Here is a 25,310-nt window from a genome sequence, read left to right on the forward strand (position 1 = left end):
AGAGACAGTGTCAGAGAGACCGAGCGGGAGACTCAGAGAAAGAGTGATAGACAAAGTCAAAGAGAGAGCGAGCGACAGAGAGGGGATACACAGAGAGGGAGACAGTGTCAGAAAGAGAGACAGGGTCAGGCAGAGTAACAGAGTGAGAGAGTTCGGAGTCAGAGAGAGCGAGAGCGGGCTCCGTCTTGAAGATCAGCGAACAGCAGGAGGTGCCAACTCCCTGGTGGGCCCGTGCGTCTCCTCCACCGGCTCTTTGGTGAACGGGGGGGCTCATTACCTCCCCTTTGTCTCTGGCTCATCCCACCCCGACCTCACATTGCCCCGCGTGTCCTTCCTCTTTTTCGCTCGGGTCATTTCCCCGCCGCCGTGCCACCACTCCAGGCCGTCCCATAACGGATGATGCGGTTGAATCGAGATGTCAGCCGGTGGCTGGCTGGCGACGGGCTCCTCGGCTGTACATCCCTCCACGCTCCAATTTAGATTCCTCCGCTCCGCTCGTCACGCCGAATCGCTGCGCTGGCAGATTTATGCAGGGGCCCTGGCTTTCAGAGCACACACTTGCCCTGTGGTTATCTGAGGATGTATTAATAACAATCATAATGAAACAGTGTTGTGGTTTCATCACATTTACGGCCCCCCGAGATTTGTGGGCCTCGCCGACACCCCGATCCCCCGGGAGTGAGGTGAGGGAGTCAATTAGTCAGCGATGGAAAGACAGCCATTACTCAGCTATTCACCAGCCCGTTTATATAAATCAGCCGTTATCACGTCTTATGCATCCGCCAATTCAGTAAATAAGCGCCTGGGTGCCTGAATGAAAAAAAAAAAAAAAAACGGGCGTATTATTATCTGACAAGACCTAATTTATTAATTAGCTTAGTTGAATTGCAGTGTAATAATTAGCATGGCAGGGTGCTATGAACACAGATATCAACCCAGACGCATCCTTTCATTTAATCAGATTAGCTGTGTGGTCTCTACGTTCTGCAGCCAGCGGGCGAAACCTCCTCTATGTTTCCCCGAGGTTTCGCTTGCTGTTTGCTTACCTCTCCTGATTCATTATTCCGGCCCCCTTTCGTTGCTCGCTGCTCAGTGCACACAGAGGACAGGGTGAGCGCAGCGGCTAGGATTAATGTCAAGTGTTTTTTTTTGGTGTTAGTTTGGTTATTTTAATGAATTATTCACAACAAGGGGGTATCAGAAGGCCGCTCGACAAACACCGGCTTGGAGCTAACTGCCTCGCAGCAGGGAGGGGGGCCGTGTGTGTGTGGGTGGGGGGGCGCCCCTCCAGGAGAAGGATCCGTCCCCCCTGCCGTCTCCCCCTCCTCTACTGGCCCCCCCCGCGGCCCATCATCATCCGTCCTGCCCACACCCTTTGTCCAGAATCAGTTCTCCCTTTTCTCCTCATCCTTCTCCTCCTTCTCTCTGCATCCCTCCCTCCCTTACTCTTTAGTTCCATGCACCCTGCTCTCTCTCTCTCTCTCTCTCTCTCTCTCTCTCTCTTCTCTCTCTCCTCTCTCTCTCTCTCTCTCTCTCTCTCTCTCGTTGGCTCTCTCTGTCGCTCTCTCTCTCTGTCTCTGTCTCTGTCTCTGTCTCTGTCTCTCTCTCTCTCCTCTCTCTCTCTCTCTCTCTCTCTCTCTCTCTCTCTCTCTCTCTCTCTCTCTCTCTCTCTCTCTCTCTCTATGTCTCTCATTCAATTTCCCTTCATCTCTCTCTATGTCTCTCATTCAATTTCCCTTCATCTCTCTTTTATCATCTCTCTCTCTCTCATGCTTTCTCTTCATCTCTCTCTCTCAATCTGTCCCACTCTCTCCACTCTCTCTTCCTCGTCCCAATACCCATCTCTCTCTTTTCCCCAATCCCTCTCTCTCCATATCTCCCTTCATCTCTCCAACCCTCTCCCTCTATATCTGCTCTCTGGCCTTGTGAAGACGAGGCTGTCCCCAGTGGGCCTTCAGTAATGATTGCTCCGGCGCCACTTCAAATGGACGCCTGTGCGTCGAGAGCATGTGAGGCTCAGTGCCTCCTTCCTCCTCCGTCCCGCTACATGGCTGGTGGTTTCCTTCTACACCTTTGGTTTTGATTAGCCTCTTGGCGGCTCTGTGTTCTGCTGTCATTGAAAGAGACGAGGGGGAGAGAGAGAGAGAGAGAGAGAGAGGGGTAGAGGGAGAGATGGGATAGAGAGAGAGGGAGAGAGAGAGAAACAGGCAAAGAGGAGAGCAATAGAAGAGAGAGGGGTAAAGTGAGAGATGGGATAGAGAGAGAGAGAGAGAGAGAGAGAGAGAGGGGAAGGAGAGAGAGACAGTCAGAGAGTTATGTGTTTACTCTATTGTATTTTACAACTTCAACAATCACTCATACATCTATCAGCCAGGGACACAAGATACACACGGAGAGGGACAGGGCGCGACGGCAGAGACAGGATGAGGACATACAAAACAAACCTCCGTAGCTCGTAAGCCGTGGAGCCGTCCCTCCACCTGAAACACATCAAACACCGACCACTCTGAGTCCTCCGCCAGTCTCCGTCTCTGTCTGGAGAAGCGTACAGGTAGTCAGAAGATTAAAGACAATCACAACACGGCCTTCAAAGAGCGGTGTGTGTAGCTTGGTAAAAAGCGGCTGCGCTTGTAATCAATGTCTTCAGTGACGGCGTAAAAGGCCGCTGTCTGAACCCGCATGCTAATAGAGAGATAGCGAGTGTGAGTGCTTTATCGTCTGCCGTTCTGTGGTGGGAGATGTATCGGGGGGTTGCTCCTGTCCTCGGGCCATGTGAAATATGTGGCTGGGCTGACACCGGCGTGGAGATAAACGTGGCTGCCTCGCGGAAGAATGAAATGAAAAGTGTTTGACTGCTCGTGTTGGAGGAAAAGAACAGAAACCTGAGGTAAATGGAAGCTTCAGAAGCACAACGCCTGCGATACAAAGGAGAATAATCTGTGGAAAACAAACGCTATGGATGAGAAGGAAACACCTCCTTTGTTTCATTTCACGTTAATTTAATCAAAGGATTTTATGGTTATTGTTGACATGAAGTCATGATGGAAAAACACGCACACACACACAGACACACACACAAATAAACAGTCACACACACACACAAATCCGCACACACTCAAACATACACAGACCCACACACACACACACTAACACGCATACACACTCACACACACAGAAATAAACACTCAGACACACACACGCACACACTCACATACATAGACACACACACACATCATGACATGAAGTCATGATGGTAAATAACGTTGCTCTGTTTCACTTGTTAATTTGAATAAATCCATGCCACCATGAGGTCTGCACATAACTGAAGCACAGAAATAGCTTGCTGAATAAAGACTTCCCTTTGAACAGTGTTTGACTTTGATTCCATGCACTTATAAATGCGTGGGTGTGCGTGCATTCTTTTAAAGTACACATTCTTCCGTGCAGATTCTATACAGAGCTCAGAAAGAATAGTGTCACACCTTGTGTGACACTATTCGTGTATGTGGGGGTCTTTTTGTGAGTGTGTTTGTGTGTGAGGTTAAGTGGGCGTGTGTGTTAGTCCACACGTAGAGGTGTGTGTGTGTGTTAATTTTTGTGCATGTGTGTGTGTGCACGTGCGTGCATGTGCACATTTGGGCAGCCGTCCTACCAGACTCTCGTACTTCATTTCATTTGTACAGAGAGTCTGGCCACTCTCCATTGACAAACATTAACTCACTTGAAGGCGCGTGTCTGGTGGAGTTTAAAACTATTGGATCTGCCCAGTGCCACTCTGGATCTGCCATAACCAATTGCTAACGTTTGACTACAACTGAAACTAGCACACAACGTCAACGTCATTGTTCTCACCCAATCCCTCTGTTGGTTAATTGGACCGGCAAAATTTTCCCGGACAAAACGCGTTAATACACCGCAAACCCAGACGCAGTACTGAAGGGAAAGGAACATTGAACGTAGGCGAGAGGAGCCAGGCTACATTGTGGGAGCATGTCTTACGTAATAGCCGTGTGTTGGGTTATCTGGATGGCATATTGCTGCAGGTGACTCATTTTGTCGCCCTGTGTGTGTGTGTATGTGTGTGTGTGTGTCTGTGTGTGTGTGTGTGTGTGTGTGTGTGTGTGTGTGTGTGTGTGTGTGTGTGTGTGTGTGTGTGTGTGTGTGTGTGTGTGTGTGTGTGTGTGTGTGTGTGTGTTTGCAGGTGTTCGGGGAGTACTACCACTTCAGGCATCACGGTGTGGAGAAGAGGTCCCTGTCCGGCCATAGAGGGACCCACGTTCGACTGCAGAGCGAGCAGCAGGTATGCCTTTCTGTCTCTCTGTCTGTCTGTCTGTCTGTCTGTCTGTCTCTCTGTCTGTCTTGCTGGTGGTCTGTCTGTATGTCTGCCTCCCTGTGTGTTGGCTTGTTTCTCTGCCTGTCTCTCTGTCTTTGTGTCTGTGTGTCTCTCGCTCTGTTCTCTGTGTTTGTCCGTCTGTCCAGCTGTCTGTCTGTACGTCTGTCCGTCTATCTGCCAGTCTGTCTGTCTTTCTTACTGTCTTTTTGTCTGTGGGTCTCTCGTTCTGTCGCTAGTTCCCTGTGTCTGTCTGTCTGTTTGTCAGTCTGTCTGTCTATCTGTCTGTCTGCCTGCCTTCCCTCAGCTTGCTGCAGTCTCTCAAACCAGCAGGGAGAGGCAAAACGGCTGATTGTATTTCCTATATTAAGGGCTGTGAGTTTATCAGGGCGTAATAACATTACTGTCAGTGTGGATCCTCCGCTGCCTACCAAACCGCCCCGTCCATCCAGCTCCCAGACACCCCTGGGTGATGGATGGAAATATGTGAAATGGCTTTTCTGATAGCAAACAACAAGGGATGTGTGCGCCTGTCTTGTTGTTGTGTATCCGACTGCGTTTGAGTTTTCTGCTCCACCTGAATGTAAATGTCAGCGGAACTCAGGAATCAAGAGCTCTTTCCCCTCGACCAATCACATCAGACTTCACGAGCCCCACTCTGCTCCTGGGGTCGCTCCATCATAAAGGCCTCAGATCTAGTTTCCTCCTCACCCTTTATCTGCTAATTGGTTGTAGAAATAGTTTGACTTGCATATGTAACCACGTGGGATGTGGTACAGTTGCAAATTTAGTTGCAACGTTCTACCACATTAAACAGAGCGGAGGACATGTTCCACCGCACACGCTGGAACGATCACAGAAATAGATGTATAGTTGGCACTGCAGGCAGGCCTGTCGCTGTGTTCGCTTTACGATGAGCACACTACAATAGGTATACGTGTCCCTTACTCGAAACCACAGGCCATCTGCTGCAATTCATTTGGTGTAACCCGATGAATGTGTCATCTCTACTGAATGAAAAGGCATATTCCTCTCCTCCTCTCCACGCTGAGAGCCAGCGGGTGATGAGCGATCTGGCGCATACTGACTGCCTGCTGCCCCCCTAACACAAGCACACACACACACGCACACGCACACGCAAGCACACACACACACGCACACATGCAGGCACACACAAACCCTCCAGATGAATGCAACGAATGTGTCTTCTTTGCCGCTTCACCACCGCTGTGCTACCCATCATGCATCAGGATGCAGGGGTTTTTCATCCTCAAGGTTGCAGCGTACCTTATCACACTCTCACTAATCAGTCTTTTAATCTCAAGTCGGATGGCAGACGCATGCAGATCTGCGTGTAAGAGGGCGTTTGTCATTCTTTCACTTTATATTTGTTTCATAATGTGGCCGGAGGCGGGGATCTGTAAGCTCATTATAGGAGGAAGTCATCACAGCCTCCATCCTCTCCAAATCACCTCTCCTGCCCTCGCCCCCCCCCCCCCCCCCCCCCCCCCCCCCCCACCGTGCCGAGTCAATCGGCTCCACCACAACCTCCCCCGCCTCCATCCCAGCGATCACACTCTCCGCCTGGGGGGGGGGGGGGGGGGGGAGACATTGCAAGCCATGCAGATTCCGTCCGTTCGGTTCAGAGTGGCAGATGGCAGAGCGGCAGGTGTTCGGGGGGTGGGGGGGGGCATCTGTAGCCAGCCCAGCCCCTCACCTGGCAGGGGGGCCTGAGGGCCACAGGTGCCACCGTCTGGCCCCGTGCTCCGCGGCGGCGGCGGCCCTCCGATGCGACAGCAGCCAGGACCCCGGGACGTCATTAGGGGAGCGTCTGTGACATTCAGCGGAGCGCCAGAGGAGCCCGAGGTCGGCCCAGAGTGAGGCGCAGTAACGAGCCGGGAGCCAGGAGCTCCTGTGCGCCGCTCCAGCGCCTGTCGGAGGCTGACGCGCGCGCTCTAAACTGCAATAACATTAGCGGGGCGGCGCAGGAATCGATCGCAGTGAGCAGGCAGAGGAGGAGAGATCCAGGCTGATCCAATATGGCTGACGACGGAGACGGCGGGTGTGTTGGAGACGGATGAGATAGCATGGGGCCGGTGGGTGTGGAGGAGGAGGAGGTGGAGGAGGAGAGCGAGTTTATACTCGGAGATGTGGCAGCCGAGACGGTGTTGGTGTGGGAAGGGGTGGGGGGGGGGGGGGGGGGTGCGCAGGTGTGGTCCAATCAGAAGCGCTTTGGGAGACGTTGAAGTCTCCGTGATTGGACCTTGGTGGAGTGGAGCCGGGATGTATTGATTTCCCCCCCCCGCGAGTTAAATGAAATGAAAAATACTGGAAGACACTTTCCAAAAAAATTAAAAATAAATCCTCCTAAATGCATCCCCCTCTGAGATTAGGCCCATGCTCTCATCTATTATGCATTAAAGATAAATCCATTTACCGTTCATACACTTTGACTCTTCATTTCACGAATGAGCTTGTAATTGAAAGAAGGCCATTTGTTCAAGTCACCCACAGCTTGACCCCAGACCTTCAATTCCGAAGCACTATGATGATGATGGCAACACACACACACATACATACATTCACACAAACACACACACATACACATACACTCACAAACACACATAATAATCTTTCCCAGCCGTGAGGCACAGTGGCACAGACAAGGAAGCAAAATAGCCTGTGTGTGTGTGTCGGTGTGTGTGTGTGTCGGTTTGTTTGTGTGTTTGTGTGTTTGTGTGTTTGTGTGTGTGTGTGTGTGTGTGTGTGTGTGTGTGTGTGTGTGTGTGTGTGTGTGTGTGTGTGTGTGTGTGTGTGTGTGTGTGTGTGTGTGTGTGTGCGCCTGCCTGCCTGCCTGCCTGCCTGCCTGCCTGCCTGCCTGCCTGCCTGCCTGCCTGCCTGCCTGCCTGCCTGCCTGCCTGCCTGCCTGCCTGCATGTGTGCGTGCAAACACATCTGTTTATGCACATGTCCAATGTAATATTGTGCAGCTCTGGTTGAAAGTGATTCCGTATCCCGTTCTATAAAGGAAGGGAAAGCCGTCTGCTATTCAGAGAACAACACGTCCTCACCGCTCATTTGTCAGCCCATTGACAACTTAGTGTAAGGCTTTTAATCTTAGTCTGTCTGTCCCTCGCGGCTCCATGCTGCTCGTCTGTGTGAAGAGGCAGATTGCCTGTCTGCTCTTTGTGGATTCATATATTCAGTCGTAACAAGCCACACATGACAGCAGCCTCGCCCTACATTCAAACTCTTAGGAGATGCTGGTGCTAAAAAGTTTATGGCCTGGGGAGGATTATAGACTCACAGACTCTCTTATTGGAATCTGATTAGAGGGCGTAATCACAGGCGAATCACAACGGACGATACAATCACAGGGTTGATTGTAAGCGGCCCGTGATTGGCTCATGTATAGGATCAGGCATCTGGCTGATTAAATAATTAAACTAAACAATGGGGAATCACCGATGTTGTCGGTTTCACAAAGCACAATGTTTACGTTCATCCTCAACCGTCTGGGAACTCAATATCGTTTTGTTTGTTGTCAATCTGTGGACGTGTTTCGAGTAGTTATAAAAAAGATATATATTTGATTTTGTTTAGTTCCAAATCTTAAATGATGATGATCATGATAGTGATTATCATGGTGTAATGATAGTGTTACGATGTGTGTGTCCCATTTTTATACATTTGCAACTCTTGGGATAAATCTAATGTCATGTTTGAAAGACGAGTCGTGACAATGAGTATTAATGAATCCATGCCCCCCTTTCATCTATAATCGACCACTGCCTCTTCTCTGTTGTATTATTCCTATTTATCTTCAGACTGTTGTAATCATTCTGCCTTCGCAGTGACAGCGCATTCACGGTGTCCGTTCATTTCCTTTTAAAACCTGACCCCGTTGCCCTGGGATCTCATCACTGCCGTCTTCATCTTCAGGCAGCACACGAGAGAAGGATGTGTATTTTTAACATAGCTAATGTGAGCAACAGGAGCCCAAAGCACAACCTCGCTCCATCACACAGAGAGAGTGACTCAGGAGCCAAAGTCTGGTTTTTCTTCCAGGCTTCCCACTGGATCTCGTTCCGTGGGAAGCCTATTTTGGGGCTATTTGTCTTTTGGTTAGTGAACTACCAAATGGGTTGGGAGTGGAAGTTGGCAGTGAGATTGTTGTTTGGATGAGAAATGTTAGCATATCCAGCCCCACCTGATGACTTTCACTTTCCGATCCAAACACATATTTGAATTGAGTTTGCCACAAAAAAACATTGAATGCAAATATTCAATTCACTGTTTGAGCATAAAGCAGACACACTTTCAGCCCACGTTTGCGGAAATATCACAGTGGATCTCTCAGCTCGTAGCCTATTATTCAGAATCAATTAAGCCTTCTTTATGTGCTGTAACAATGACTCTGCGGGGGGGCGTCAGAAAGTCTTATGCTTCCCAGAATGAAACACAGAGCCCCCCAGGGCTGCTCTTGGAGAACAAACAGCCGTCTTATGGAGTTCTTGCAACCAATTCAAACGTCTTGTAGTTGTTTGTGTAGGACGCCACTTTTACCCACCGTCAGTGTGCGGACCTGTGGAGAAAGCCCTAGTTTCTCTGGTAAGTACCAGTCCTTCATCTGAGGAGGGGAAGTCTACTCCAGCTCTTTGGATTCAGGGGCTATGCCGGGAGTATGGGATGAATTAAAATGGGCTTCAACGTATGGTGAATCGATCAGACAAAGTCCCTTGTTTTTCTCTCCCCCTAAGCCCCGTCAAGCAATCGGTAGATAATATAGAGAGTGCTATAACAAGGGTCTGCACATCACCTGTGTTGCTGCCGCTTTCAGCCGAGTTGCTGAGGTCAGGAGGGATTATAATTCACCGCGCGGCCTCACCTTATGGACTCGGCCGCTGCCGCCGCCACACTAATGGGTCACTCGGCCTTCCGCACGGACGAGACAATGCTTCTTAAAAGTCTCTCTAAAAGCAATCTTTGCCTGATTATCTGTGTCGTGATTGGCCCGGCCAAAGGCGTTGATTCAAAGCACATTAAAATGCACTCAAAGGGGAGAGAGAAGTCTTTCACTCTGGAAAAGCTGGAGCGAGCAAATGACTAATTTCAAGTTGACGGATCTCTTCCGCCGTAGTGAAGAGGAGGACATTGCTAAAGAAAGAAAAACACAAAAACACATAAGAAACGACTTCTGTTTTCAACAATCTGTTTGGTTTGCTCCCCAATACCTGAGCTACTGATACCTCACCATCACTCCCACACGCCCACGTCCTGCTAACCAAAAGCTCTTGTTCCATTCAAGCTCATAGCATCCACCCAGCCTCGAGCAAACACACACAAACACACACACACACACACACACACACACACACACATCCCTCCCCCGTGTTATTGCTTCAGACCCACAGCTGAGGTTCTTTTAACCCTTTACCTGGCGCCTGTGGTCCGAGAGGCAGTGCGGTCCGTCTGGAAGTTGAACCACAGTGGGCGACGATGACATGGCATGGTGATGGTGCTGCTTTCAGTGTGCGTCGTAGTGTGTGGCGATGACACTGGTGGTGACGGTGCTGCTTTCAGTCTGCACACATGAGCGCACACCAGTGTGCAGACTGAAAGCAGCACCATCACCACCAGCGTCATCATCGCATACTTTGTTTGCGGCCGTCTGTGTTTTTCATGTTGTTCGTGTGTTATTCTTGTTCCTGTGTCAACGGCTGTATCGCTATAATCCCCTTCTCCAGGTGGTCTGGGCTGAGCAGCAGGTGGTGAAGAGCAGAAGGAAGAGGGATGTGTTCAAGGACCCCACTGACCCTGAGTTTCCCAAACAGTGGTACCTGGTGCGTACGTGCTTCGCTCACACACCCGTTTACCCGATTCTGCACACATTTCACAACTTTTTTGTCCTTCAATGCGATGCCTTTCTCCATGCCTTACAGTGAAAAGCATGGAGAAAGGGTCTTTCTATGAAGAAGGTGGAGAGATTAAGCATCTTGTCTGCCAAGTAGGCCTTAATGTAGAATGATCCTTCTGCGTTGAACACCTGTGGGTCTCAACCCCGTTTCTAGCGATCATGATTCCACGCCCCGACTTGAAGTAACATTTAACCGGTTACGTAGAGACCCACGCAGTAACCGCGGTAACTTAGAGACCCACAACGTACGCTGTGTCTCAATTCAGGGGCCGCTTCCTAAGAAGGACGCGGTCTATGAAGGTGTGGCCTTCGTAGACCGTGAAGGCCGAACCCGAAGGCCGAACAAGCCTTTTTAAATGAGACGTTCTGGCCTACGGAGCATTTCCAATTTGCGTAAAAAGCACCCTTTACCTTGCGTGACGACACGCACTCGAGTCACCTAGCAACCCTGACAGCTGCGGTTCAAACCGGACGGCGGAAGAGAAATAAAAAAATCCGGGAAAAGGCTGCATTTCTCGGCTGCATTTGAAGGAGACTTCAAAATGGGACAGCAGCCCTAACCTCAGTTACGTGGAGACCCACGCAGTAACCACAGTAACGTAGAAACCCACGATGTAAACACGGTAACATAGAGTCCCACGCAGTAACCACGGTAACGTAGAGACCCAAAACGTAGCCACGGTAACGTAGAGACCCACACAGTAACCACAGTAACGTAGAGACCCACGAGGTAGCCACGGTAACGTGGAGACCCACGACATAGCCACGGTAACATAAAGACCCACGACGTAGCCACGGTAACATAAAGACCCATGATGTAGCAACGGAAACGTAGAGACCCACGACGTAGCCGTGGTAACGTAGAGAACCACGGCATAGCCGCGGTAACCTAGAGACCCACGACGTAGCCGCGGTAACGTAGAGACCCACGACGTAGCCACGGAAACCTAAAAACCCACGACGTAGCCACGGTAACGTACAGACCCACGACATAGCCGTGGTAACGCAGAGAACCACGGCGTAGCCGCGGTAACGTAGAGACCCACGACGTAGCCACGGAAACGTAAAGACCCAGGACGTAGCCACGGTAACGTACAGACCCGCGACGTAGCCGTGGTAACGTAGAGACCCACGACGTAGCCACAGTCACGTAGAGACCCATTGGAGACAAAGGGTGCCTGTTTGACGCAGAAGAATACATGAAGCTTCCCGATTAAACTGAGGGCGTACTTGGACTTGGGTATTTAACCATTCCTTTGGGGCATCATAGCAACGCTAACTCCTTCTTCACTATAATTTGAGTAGCGGTCTCCTTTCTCTGAAACAGGTTGAAATAATATGAGTTGAACTAATAACAAAAGCGATCATGCCAGGTTGCCTTGGTACTTCCATCAGAAGTGGAAGTGCCCAGTCTGGGGTCTTTTGTAAAAGGGATTTCAGTCCACCGGCACACGATGGGGAGCTGCAGCCCCCCTCACATAATCACGAGGTAAACTAGTCCATCCAAGAAAAGAGCACGTTTACCCCTTCTTTAGCCATGTCAATGAGAAATTAAGAGTGACATGCAATGGTTTGGTTCCTGTGATTAGTACGGAGAAAGCGATCCACAATACTTTTTTTTTTAGCAGTAAGTAATCAACATGTGTTGCTTCAACCATCGACAATCATTCCATATCCATAGGGCTAATGCACCCATAAATTATACAGATGATATAATAAAGTTTGCTAGACGTTTGTGAGTAAGCCATGGAAACTGACTCGTTCAGTGCAGAACGGGCGATTTTGGAAACCTTATTTAGACCTACGCTCAATAGCACCCTGCTGAAGCTTATTATGAATCCTCTCACGACCGGCCAGATAAGCGCTCCATTGAATTACTGTCTTCAGACTCTGCCCCCAGGTCTCTGCAATACTAACAAAGTTTTGATTTATAAATTAAAAGTTGCAGGATGGGTGACATTTTTGCAAATATAAAAAGACACATCTCGGAGTATATCGACACCTCGACTCTGCGAAGAAGCGTTGCGTGTCACAGAGGTTCTGATGTGTCAGGCAGACAAATTAAACGTCTGATGTGTCATCTCGCTGCTATTCACGGCGGTGATTGGCCTTAATCCCTGCTTTCATTTCATATTCCACTAAGCCTTTGTCTCTGCGAGTGGATTAATGGTGAGATCCACTATCCCCGGGCATAAATCACCATTTAACAGGATCGTCAAACCTCCTCTGCCGTTCAGAATTACGGCCTAATGTGTGTAATGATACCCGGTCCTTCCTCCTAAACTTCCACTCAACTGGAAGCCAGCTCGGCCGGCGCTAAGCGAACCGCACACATCACCGATGTAGGTTTGAAAGGGCAGCCAACATTGGTTCAGGAGGCAGAGTTCTGCTCTCCTTGTTACTTGTTTCGACTGGAAGAGATACTGACAATCCCGAGCTTTGCTGCGGCAGAGAAAAGGAACAGCGATTGGATTCCTATGGCTTCTCCGAACCGATTAAAGAGTGAACCGTTGGGTTTCTGATGGGCTCTGGTACTCTGAAAAAATTGACTTGTTAGGCCATTCACATATTAAAGTCTGCGTTCAACAATTAAAATCAGTCCGGACTTGGGCGTTCATTGATTTCCAAATACAGGCGTGGTCTTAAGTTGGTCAAAGATACATCTTCTCTTTGCTCTTTGCTGAATCCGTTTGGAGCAAAAACATAATTCTCCTTTGAGAAAAGCTGATCTACACTCATCTTTAACACCGTTATTCAGGCTATTTCAGCTAACAACAGCTTTGATCGGTCCTGACGTGTGAACACATTTGGAGAAGGCCTTTCCAACAACGGGCTTGAGGCCTGACTGATCCACAGAGAGCAACAGAACGTTGACTCACACAGGAAGTTCAAAAACACGTCTATTTCCGTATCCACATCTGAAGCAGCGTCTCCTGTGTGTGGACACTCCTGATCTATTCCAGTGAAATCCCTGGTTTGTAAACCATCTCAGCGTGTAGTCCGAACCTCGGTAGGACCGACGTGTGTGTGGGCTCTACCTGTGGATGACCTCCATAACGAGGTGTACTTTTTAATTCCACGGCGGCCCCCCGGACCGGAGGGTGTTTTGGTGAGGCTGGGTCACGGGCAGCAGAAAGTGTGCCAGGGAAGCTTTGTTGCGATAGCGTGCGTAGGAACGGTGTCAGCGTTTAGCCTCTAGCTAGCACATTAATCTCCTTTGTTCTTGGCACCACTCAGTACTCCACCAGCGAGCGCGGCGGCCCATGGGGGGGAGGACGGCATTGCAGGGCTGTGGAATATAGCAGAGGGAGAGACAACTCGGCACAAAATCAATGCAGGATAACAGAAAGTTATTCTGCATTCCGGCTACGATTTTTCATCCTTCAAAAGATGTTGTTGTGTGCCTCTCCCCCGTTTATTAACGAGTAGGTAAATAACGGCGGCTGACAGACCCGGGAACAGGTTGTGTACGTGTTGTTTTCACTTGGCTCCAATTAGGGCCCCCTTGTGTCAGACGCGCTGATAATCACTACCGGGGGTTTAAATCCCGCTTCAGTGGTGCGGTTTTCATCCAATCAGAAAGGGGTACAACTTTTTAATCATCTCCGGTTCGCCAGAGAGGTGTGTGCTATCCTTGAGGTTTCATATCAGAAGAATAAACCGGAACGGAGACATCAAAAAACATGTCTCACAATGGCAGCAGGACGGCCCTTGCAGACCATTAGTTGTGAGTTTGTGAATCCCTGCATGAGCCGACCGAGACCTTTGATCTGTGCTCTGAAGTCAGGCGACGCGGTGAGGTGTGGTGCACAGCCTGAACCATCGAATAGCACGCCTCCGGCCCCTAATGGTTCCTTTTCACCTCCCGGCAATCTTGGTTCTAAACGCTAGCTGGGTGGGGGGAACTGATTGAGATCCCCCTGCCTTACCCCCACCCAGCTGGATTTTAGAACCAAGATGCCCGCTATAGGTGAAGATTCTCATTAGGTCCCATTAGTCCCAACTACCTGATGATCATAACATGCTTGGCGGTCCTGTTACATTCATTTGAAAGGCCTGTGATTCTGTACAGTGCGAGCAACACATCTCCCCGGGGACTCTTGTGAAGTGATGCTTTTTATACGTTGCTGAGCCGCTGTTATTTATTTATTCTGTATCATTTTATTCTGTTTCTAGTTTTATTTTCCCATTTTGTGCGGCACAGAATCAGTCATCGTGTTTTAGAGCAGAATCATTTCCCTCCAGAATGCATTAAAACACAGGCTATGTTCTTCAACATATTTCCAACAGCTAGGATATTTTTTGCGTTTCACTGGCTCAGCTGTTGATTTTAAGCTTATGCAAATGTCATGTCCGTTTTTTTATTTTCAAGATTAACTCACTTTATATCTATTTGTTTTCACTCTATTCCACCCGAAAAAATAATTTGTTTTTTAACAATGCCACATTCCTATAAACCTGCACCATTGGTCCAGAACCAACCGACATTATCATAACAACATATTATATTGACTTTGCTCATTTTCTGTGTGTGTGTTTTTGACTTCAGTCCAACCCAACTAACCAGGATTTGAACACCAAAGAGGCCTGGGCAAAGGGATTCACCGGTCGCGGTGTGGTGGTCACCATCCTGGACGACGGCATTGAGAAAGACCACCCAGACCTCCGCAGGAACTACGTAAGTCCTCGAGCCCTTGAAGGGACGGAGGTCCCTTATAGTGTGAACCGGTCCACACATGAGGAGGTCCAGCAAAGCTCTGGACTCAGAGCTGGGCGTCTGGAACACGGCCAGCCAACAAAATTCACTAAACTTTAAGGTTTAGCAATGCAGAAAGACTTTGGCGATTATAAATCACCGGTTTTTAGAAAGCAGTCTTCTGCTTGGACGCTCTTCCACATGGAGTTCTTAAGGTCGGAGAACCCGAGCTAGACATAGACTAGCGTTAAGGTTAGCTTGTGCTAAAACATTTAGCTCTATAGGAAAACACAACTCTGACAACACCGAGACTGGAAGCTCATCACATGTGGATCGCTTCAGACTTTAATGATCGACTCTGAATCCGCCCTCAGGATCCGGAAGCCAGCTACGACGTGAACGACGGAGATGCAGACCCACAGCCCCGCTACACCCAGCGCAATGAAAACAGGTACCTCTGCCTGAGATGGGTAATGTGTTCTTATTATTATTGCGACGAAATGAACTCTGCAGCTCTTACCAGAGCTTTGACAAGCAGGTGCAAACGGATCCACGTCCTGGGACCATGCATGAGATTCATGTGCTTAGATGGTTCCGGGATCTCGTTATTAAAACTCATAAAGTGCCACATATTCCTCAGAGGATGCCTTTATCCCTGTCCTATCCTTGTGATATCGACCAGATTTGTGGCTCACCAGAGTGTCTTTAATAGCCTTGGAACACGAGCTGACAGTGACATAAAACTAATACGTCTAAACACAGAATCAAATAAACCTCAAAAAGAACCGCAGAATCGTTCTTCTGTACCCAGTAAAGTTGACAGGCGCATTCAGACGAATTAGAACCCAATGATACAAAACGCATCTGAAAAAATACATCTGTGCTTCAATTGTTTACCAGTGCCCCAGGATAACTCGATCCGTGGGGAGCCAGGGTTTTGCTCGCTCCAGTACGTGAACTAAGCCGGCGTGGTGACTGTGTCCAGACCACAAAGCCCCGAAGCTATTCCCACACACTGCTTGTTTATCTGACTCCTATTCAGCCCCTCGCCAACTCTTGCGATGAACTTACTTGTGTGTCTTTGTGCCAGTGTAATGACAGAATGCTGAGATTCTTGCTGTGCCCCCGGGGTGAATCTTAAGCACTATCATTCCCTCCTCCTACGCAACCTCCACCCCAACCTCCACCCCCACTTCTGGTGCTCTGTCCTCAACTACAATCCAAACGGGGAGCTCCTTCCTGGCTCTAAATCAAGGGGAGGATTCGTCTCCGACCTTTTCAAGGGTTACTGCCACAATCTCTTTTTTTCCCGTTTGGTCGATTATTAAATTCCTTTGTCCCCTCCTTTTCGTTCTTCTCGTTTGATAATCCCAGTCAAAGGGAGGAGGAGATAAAGCGAGCTTAGAGTTTTCCATGAAACACTCGGAGCGTTTTGGAAGTATTCTCTGTTCTAAAGTTTCTCAGTCGCCGGCGCCCTATTACCCGGCTGCTTCTGATGTAAACAGTGCAGTAATTCCTCCTTTTGGTTTTCCCTGGAACTCTTGTCTTTCTCCCCGTCTCTCCTGTGAGCCTCGCGGCTCCTCCCCAGGCCTGCAGCGTGGCCCCCCTCGCTGATGCCCTCGCCTGCAGCGACAGCAGACAGCTTCGTGACTGTCCCTGCTCCGCAGCACCCCAGTCAGCTCTACTGATGAGGGTGGTGCCGGAGGGGTGGTGGTGGAGGGGTGGTGGCGCTGGAGGGTGTTCCTGGAGGATGGTGGTGGAGGGTATGTTGGTGCTGGAGGCCGCGGAGAACACCAAACCTTTTTTAGAAGGCGTCTTTGCTCTCGTTGCATAGCGATGGCCCAAGATGTTCGTCACTTTTCCACACAAGCGTCATTGATGTTCTATCGACCCTAATGCTGTGAAATCAAAATATTCATATTGTGCGCCGCAGGTTTTTGCGTTGTCATGGAAACGCCGGGGTCGACAGTTCCGTCTGACAGTTTGTTCGTTGTCGGATTTGTAGCACATTGATTGAAAACTGCTAAAACCCCCAGGTGTCCAGATATTGAAAAAATAAACAATGGCTGCGCTGTAAGACGATAACAGGCACACGCCACTCTGGGGGTACACGGCGTTCCAGCCCATTCAGACGGAGCAGCCAGTGAACGGGATATGGAGCAGAACAGTCTTTATTCTCGTCTGAGGGACGAGCTCGCTGTCGGTAAGCAGGCACAAAGGGAGATTGAAATGAGTTTTTCAAATAAATTATAGTGTCACATAAATGCGCCGGATGTCTCGGTCCAATAGGCTTCAAGTTTTTTTTCCCCGCAATATTGGGTTTCTTTGTCGCCTTCCTTCCAAGAAGGGATGAATGCGACAGGGTTTGGCATCTGGTGTTCCCCCCTATACCACCACCGATGGAAATAAGTACGGTAATACCGCTGTCAATCTCTCCCGCCAAATTAGCCAATGTCAGCCGGTTGTTGTCATGTCTAGTTGCTAAGCAACTGTCACCGGGGCCGAGCCCAGCAGACGCCATGGTATGTAACTTGTATTAGCATAGCGCCGATGGAATGAAATACAAATTAGAATTTAGTTTTGTAGACTTTTTTCTTTTTTACTCGGGGAGCGGGAAATTTGAATTATTGCAGCGTTTGCATTCCACCCGGGCAGCGCACAAACAGAAACTCATTTCGTCAGTACTGGCGACGCGACCAACCTGACAAAAAGCAATTTGAGCATGAAATGAGAATTAGCCACATTTCCCTGGTAACAACACACTGTGTGTTACGGCCGGCTTGAGCGATGTGGGAGGGGTGTTGGGGAGGCGGAGGAGGACAATAAATCTCCAAATACAACAATATGCCAGCAGTGCTCCTGGGAAACGCTGGCCACTCCAGACTTCAAAAAGCCCCAGCACAGACCATTAGATAAATGGGTTCATCAGAAAATAAGAGGCAGAGTGGGTGTGTCTCACTCCTTCTTCTGGGGAGGCTGGGTTCATCTGTAGTGGAGACACGGCGCACTGGGTTTGATTCACATCCATTAAGAGCTGTTCCTTTGTGCTTGGATCTGCCAGCGCTGCCTGGTTTTGTTGGAGGGAGGTCGAAGCTGGCTGGCACGAGGCCTCCGCCCAAGTAAATAATCACTTTGTCCTCCATCATTGTATGTTTAAATACTCAATAAAGGAGTAATCAGTGTGTGTGTGGCCCGATTTAAACTGGATTCTGTTTTGTAAGTGTTGCGTTTTCATGATCCGTTGACAAGGTTTGTCCGTAGAGAAGTTTTAAAAGTGATTTGATTTGTTAACTCTGCCGTGCCGTTGCTGAACAGAATATTTCAGGTGTACCCGAGTCGTTCATCTTAATTATGGATTATGCGCCCGGAAGCGATGAATCTTCTAGGAAACCTGAGTTCAGGTTACCTCTAGGAGTGTTGCAATCTGCCGTTTGAGTGACAGAAATCCTACGGAAACATTTTCCCTCGCCAGCATTAAAAAAAACGCTAACGTAGTCCCTAAAAAAGTCAAACGTGACTGAAACATCGAAGCCTCACCACTCTCTCTCCCTACATTTACATCTCTTTAGTCTTCCCTTCCAAGACAAGCATCTGAGAGACAGCTGGAGCTAATCACTCCCATGTGTCTGGGCGAGATAAACGCAAAACGTGAACCTCCTCGCTGGGGCTGATCCTATTCCCCGGCCAGACGCCATGAACGGAAAGCGCTAGCATTCCCGCGCGGTAACGCTAATAGTATTCCTACAAAGCCGCCACCCTCGGTCAAACCGAGCCCGCCTCTCTGCCTCATCGTCTCCCCCCCTCCGCGCTCACCCCTCGCCAGGACGAGTGGCTCAGAGAGGCCGGGGAGACGGAGGCCCGCTTTAGCTCTCCGTCGAGGCATTAGTGCACTTTATATTCAGCGGGAGGGGCCACCGTGTGATGGAGAGCTTGTGTTCCCTATCTTGCTCAGTGAGGTAGTGGGGCTGGTCTGTGATTGAAGACGGTAATCTTGGAGCCAAAAATCTCAGAACCCCCCCCCCCCACATTACAGATCACCTGGGGTCCATCAGCGTTAGCCTAGCGTCAGCGGGCTGATGAATGGGCTCTTTAAGCGTGCGTGGCAGCGGCAGGCGGCGGAGTGTGTGAAGGCAGGCCCAGAACTAAGTTAGAGATTTAACAGATCTAATTAGGTTGGGTTGCTTTTTTCATGAGGTTGCCTTGATTGTCCTTAAGACCCCGTTTCAGACGCCCCCCAAGGGTTCCGGCTGTTAGTTTTTCTTCGGCACCGGCCTTGCGTTGCAATGTGTTTTCATAATCCTGAGCTTGAGTTAACGTGCGGAATGGGCTTCTTCGTCGGTGTCCTTGCGAACACCTCATCATCCGACGAAGAGAGTGCTGCAGTCAGCAGAAGCACGCAGCCCGGCTTCCCTTGTGTACGACGTCCGCACAGCTGTGGGCAGAACAAACACAGCCCCTCCCCCTGCCCCGTCCCCCCGGCCCACGTATGATTAATACACCGTTCGTCTCCGAGAGCACAAAAAGCTCAGAAAGTCTGCGTCGTCGGCTGTTGAGGGGAAGGCAAGCCGCCCGCTGGCGTTCGCTGCAGACGGGACGGAGCGCTTCCACCGACGGTCCGAGTGGAGAAGCATCCAATCCCAGAGTCCACACTTACTATTTGAACAGATAGGCTTAAGGGAAGGAGCTAAGCCAGGCACAAAATAACCTAATCCTTTTAGCAGCTCCCTGTATTCAGACCCATTTATTACACTACTCGGAGCGGAGCCGGGGCCCGGGGAAGGAGACGGAGCCACCAGTCACAGCTCAACATTCATCACACTTAGCGCTTTCCTTAACAAACTACCTGTGCTTTGCGAGCGCGTCTGTCGGAGAATGGATGTGCCCGTTGGTTATTGGTTTGCGTTAACAACATCAATGCTTGTGTCAGGTTCTAGCTGTTTTTGTTGATGCCATGGTCATGTTTGCCACCACGGCTAATATTTATTTATAGATATTAAAAGAGATAGCGTTCGAAAAAAAAAAGTTGACCAATTATATTTGTTTACATTGGTGTGAGTGGAGTGCTGTAACCCTGAGATATGTGGGGAAGTCGTTGCGCTGTGGTGCGCTCTTTGAAAGCGGCTGTATACCGAAGAGGTTTTGAAATGTTTTCCTATTTACTTAGCACGCTCCAGGAATATCCTGTTTAGAATTCGGCTAATTACGGACTTCAAAAGGAGATCCGCGCTCGCTCACAGCAGTTCCACAGCACATCCTACAGGTTAACTGCTTCCAAGCCTCTTCATTTAAAGGGCTGTAGGACCTTGACCAGAGTGTGTGTTAGCTAACAGATAAAAGCATGCACTCAACCCCCGCGGTATGCTGTGTGTGTGTGTGTGTGTGTGTGTGTGTGTGTGTGTGTGTGTGTGTTTCGATGTATGTGTGTGCATGTGTGTGTACATGTACAGGCGTGTGTGCATCTATGTGTGTATGAGCGTGTGTGCATATATGTGTGTGTGCGTTTATGGGTGTGTCTGTGTGTGTTTGCACACGCGGGCGTGTGCATGGATATGTGCACGCACATGTGTATATTTGTGTATTTGCGTGTTTGTGTATGTATGTGTGGAAGTTGTGTTTGTTTGCATGTGTTTGTGTGGCCATTAGTCTGTTTATGTACATATGTGTGTGTGCGTGCATGCATGCGTGCATGTTTGTTAACTCTATAGAGACAGCTCAGCAGAAGGCTTTGTGTTTTAAGTGGTAAGGCCGTGTGCTGCTGTACGTTATAACCCCAGGGTGCTGCGGTGGCGTTCACACATTCAACTGGCATCACAACAGGGTGCTGCACCCCAACGCGCCACATAGCACCTCGCGCCTTCCTCCGCTCACCAGCTTCATTAGCGGCCCACCTCGTTATTCTAGAGTGCTTCTTTCTCTCCCTGAATGTCATACAAACCTTTAACTTACCATCGGCCCCCAAGGCCGCTGCTATAGTCACCCTGTCTGCGTTTTCTTTAATTTGTGTATTTCTTTCAACGGGAGAAATACAAGCACAATGCCTCGGTTATCTTTTTTTCCGTTTCATGGCTGCACGACGGATGATCGCTGGGGTGTTCTGCCTGCCTGGCTACTTCTGAACCGGAGCCCATCGGGGCCTGTGTGGGGATGTCTAGTGGTGGCAAGATAGGAAACCAATCTATTTCTGAATTGCACAGGAGGTTTGAGTATAGGTACACACACACACACAGACAGACACACACACACACACACCAAATAATCAGAGGTTTGTTGGGTCTCTGTTGAGCCAACACACTCACAGATTATAATGTTCAAGAGCCTACCTGAGATAAACTCTCTCTCTCTCTCTCTCTCTCTCTCTCTCTCTCTCTCTCTCTCTCTCTCTCTCTCTCTCTCTCTCTCTCTCTCTCTCTCTCTCTCTCTCTCTCCATATCTCTTTCCCTCACTCTATCATCATCACTCCCTCCCCCAGCTCTTTCTGTCTCCCCCCAAGCCTCTCTGTCTCTGTCACTCTCTCTCTCTCTGTCTTTGTGTAATGCTAGACTATTTTCTATCGCTTGCACAAAGACCAGCCTGAGACTCTCATGTTGAGACAACAAGCCTCCTGCTGTTCTGCCAGGAATGCAAGCACGTAGAAATGGGGACATAGAACAGATCTGAGGCTTTGGCACGGTGCGGTTGGACCCACCTCGCTTGCCAGTACATACATTAGCGATGTGGAAGTGGCACCGTTAAGGCTTGAATCTGCCAAATCTATTGTCGTGCTTCAATGCGGAAACATCCGGATTTAACGTTCGTCACCGCAGATGGGAAATGTACCTTGCTCCTGGGGGAGTTCTGGGAAAGGAATGGCTTAACCCAATTCTTTGTGCAATGCATGCAAGAGCGGTTGTCGTCCTGTTTTGGTGTTTACAGGAGGGAACATCTTCAAGAGTGTGGTAAGGACAGCTTCTCCTCCACAAACCTAGAAGCATAACGACGGAACAGTAGCTGTCAAAACGAGCCGAGAGAGAGCACAACTGTCACGTTCAAACACAGAGGAACCCTATTCCGAGATGATCAGACCGCTAAATGTTATTCCTGTTGTAACTTTTTGTCCGATCATAAGTTTTATTTTTCGTTAAACTGTGACATTTGCCGTCATAGTCGGATGCCATTGGTTATTGAGCCTCTCTGAGATTAAAATTCCATTAATTTAATCACTGGATCATTATACAAAAGCAGAGGGGGAGAAAACGCCACATTTTTCAATCAGTCTCCCCACCTCCCCATCTCAGGCCCAGCTGGGCTACTTAGCCGCGGCTACGCCTGGGCGATTCATAAATAGGTGGCAGACATGATGGATTTCTTCAGAGGACAACATGGTACAAAGTAAATGGGTATAGGCCGTTGGGCACACACACACATCCACACACACACACACGCACGCGCACACACGTACACACACGCACGTGTACCAAGTAACCACACAGCGCACACATGTAAACACATGATCACACGCACAAACACACACAAACACACACACACACACACACGTCTGACAAATACACACACAAACACACACACACACACACACCTTAAAGGACGAAAGGTTGTATGCCACAGTTCAGGCCAAAGAGTTTTGATTCGCAGGTGTTTGGAATAGCAGCCGTTTGACTCATTTGGATGCAGCCTTTCCTCCATAGCGGCACAGAACGAGAGTGAGAATGGAACCTCTCTGAGTGCTGTGATTAGAATGTAATAGCTCCTGTGAAAAATGGCATGGCACCATATGCTGAGCCTTCCCCACGGGGTAAGGGCTGGGGAATCGGAGACAAATAATAGGCGGAAACAATAAAAGGTTTCGGCTGACTTTAAATGCCCCCCAAAATATAGAAATGCTTGTTCAGCCAGGAGAAAGGTAATTAATGGTGTGACAGGACCCAATCTTTAATAGGGCTATGGTTTGTTTTGCCAGGCACAACACCACCTCTCTCTTTTGAGTGGTGGTGATGAGATCTATAGTCTCATCACCACCATACAAATGTTGAATTTGAGAAGGCAAGAAAAAAGAAAAACATTATTGGGCAGATAGACTTCATTGTAGTCACTAGTTGTAAGCCAACATGTATTATTTTGGCAGACGGCCAAACAAAAGCTTTGATTGTAGTCATCCAATAAGGGTCTGGCAAAGCATAAAAACGTGGAACTGGGACGAGACGCTTCTGCAGGTTTAGAACCGGAACCACAGGAACCAGAATCTGGGAGGCAGGCAGGAGAAGTGGAGGTGTGGGCAAGTGGTTGAAGAGCTGGTTTAGTTGACTGGAGAGGAAGCTCAGGAGCAGGCCTCAGAACAGAAGATGGAGCCTCTATGGGCTCGCGACAGTTCAAATACTGCAAGTGATTGTTGCAGTATTTATCACTTGGAGCCGGGTGGTGCTTTTCTCCATCACCATGATATAAATAATAATGACTTGCCTGATGTGCTTGTATTCATGATTGTAATCATATACTCGTGAAAATCTGTTGATTCTTGGTATTGTACGGATAATAAATTGTTGTGTTGGTAGATCTATAGTCTCCTGTGTGTACAAGGAAATATGAAAACAGGCAAGAGAGGAGATTTAACGCTGGTTATGTTGGCTGCCATTGTCATCTCCTTTATTTTACACCACATCAGATATTCTTAGCATTGTTATCTCAATCAATGAATAATCTACACAATTTCTTCTGTATGACTGATTAAATAAACCCAATAACCAATAACCAAAATAAACCTTCAAATCAAATTCATTTATCTAATTACATTAATATAAATATTAAGTATAAATGTGACTCTTAACAGATATACTGTAGTAAAAGATAACACTTTCAGTGGTGTTTAATGCCAAGTCTGTAGACCTACCCATTTTAATTACAGTAAATTACCCAAACAAATTAGCAATTCATTATCTCAACTAAAACAATAATAGGTCTACTTTGAGAGTGAATAACAGTATCAAAACAGGCACCATCAAAATAGCCTACATTTAAACAACACTTTATCCGTCTTACACCATTATACATTGCTGTTCCAAGTGATATAAATGTGCTGGTTGTATAAAACACTAGTAAATCCTAAACTAAGTCATAAAATCACAATGAAGCGCTTTACCCAAACAAATTAGCAATTCATTATCTCAACTAAAACAATAATAGGTCTACTTTGAGAGTGAATAACCGTATCAAAACAGGCACCATCAAAATGGCCTACATTTAAACAACAGTTTATCTGTCCTACATTATACATTGCTGTTCCAAGTGATATAAATGTGCTGGTTGTATAAAACACTAGTTAATCGTAAACTACGTCATAAAATCACAGTGAAGCGCTTTGTGGCCACATACCTAGTTCAGGCGTTCCCACGGCGACGTAGGGCAGCAGGCGTTTAGTGGCGACGAACTTATCCACACGTCGAGAGTAGACGTACATTTTGTCTGAATTTCCTTCTGTACGTCGCCGTGACACCGCCGCCGGTGGACGGATCTTCCATGCCGTCGCCGTGACGTCGCTGCTGGTCTCTCGTCTGCAGTCCCAATCAATCCCATTCAAAATTTCACACGTTCCCACTTCCCACGGCGACGTAGGGTAGGCTGCTCCTTCGCCTCTTCCAGGGAATCCTTAGGTTTGGCACTATCCACTCGCCATACTAATTATCTCCTGATCCAATTATGTCCTCACGTCGCTTGACGATACCGAGACACAGATATGAGCGCGTCCTCGTGAGACACCGGCGGCGGTCTGGTTTTGATTAGATTGTGGCAATGTCATTTTTTTTTTCACGCATTTGGTTAAAGATGGTTCATTAACTAACATGCTGGGGTTTATTTCCAAACCAAATAAAGACCCCTCCGCAAGTGGTTCTAATTGGAGGAGTCTGTTATACCGTGGGTCGTGCAACACGTTGATTGGGGAAGGTGTCGACTGCGTTGCAGGGGTTAGTGTTGAAATTGGGCCCAATCTGGCAACACTTGGTTGTCTATATATCTCGTATTTAAAACCCGAAATGCCACATGAGTCCGAACCCCCTCTCTGCCAAACGCAACAGTGCCCTGTAATGTAGGCCTACGCAACATCTGCCCTTGACGTCTGGATAGAAAGGTCCCTGCATTAGCATGCGCTGGCACATGCACGACGATGTCATCTGAATAATTATTATCAATTTCTATCCAGAAATGTTCCAGTTTTTTCTTTTGTTGTTGTTGTAGTTCCTAGGATACCGAGAGAGAGCAAAGAATCGCATAGAGATGCTAATCACACAAATTAAACATGGCATTACCAGCGGCTATTCTATTCCACGGGCCGGTCGCCAGCTTTTATGATAACAAGCCTCTGGATTACGAAGATGTCTG

The 25,310-nt window shown here is 48.5% G+C and overlaps 1 protein-coding gene across 1 annotated transcript in view; it reads left to right on the forward strand.

Moving 5' to 3' along the window:
• furinb (furin (paired basic amino acid cleaving enzyme) b) overlaps positions 1-25,310 on the forward strand; it is an 87,730-nt gene that overhangs the window by 37,328 nt on the left and 25,092 nt on the right. The window contains exons 3-6 of the mRNA XM_060061572.1: positions 4,202-4,300; positions 10,077-10,172; positions 14,796-14,924; positions 15,317-15,393. Coding sequence (XP_059917555.1) covers positions 4,202-4,300; positions 10,077-10,172; positions 14,796-14,924; positions 15,317-15,393 — 401 coding nt within the window. The remainder of the gene's footprint in view (positions 1-4,201; positions 4,301-10,076; positions 10,173-14,795; positions 14,925-15,316; positions 15,394-25,310) is intronic.

The sequence above is a fragment of the Gadus macrocephalus genome, chromosome 9 (genome assembly GCF_031168955.1).
Source record: "Gadus macrocephalus chromosome 9, ASM3116895v1".
Taxonomy (NCBI): domain Eukaryota; kingdom Metazoa; phylum Chordata; class Actinopteri; order Gadiformes; family Gadidae; genus Gadus; species Gadus macrocephalus.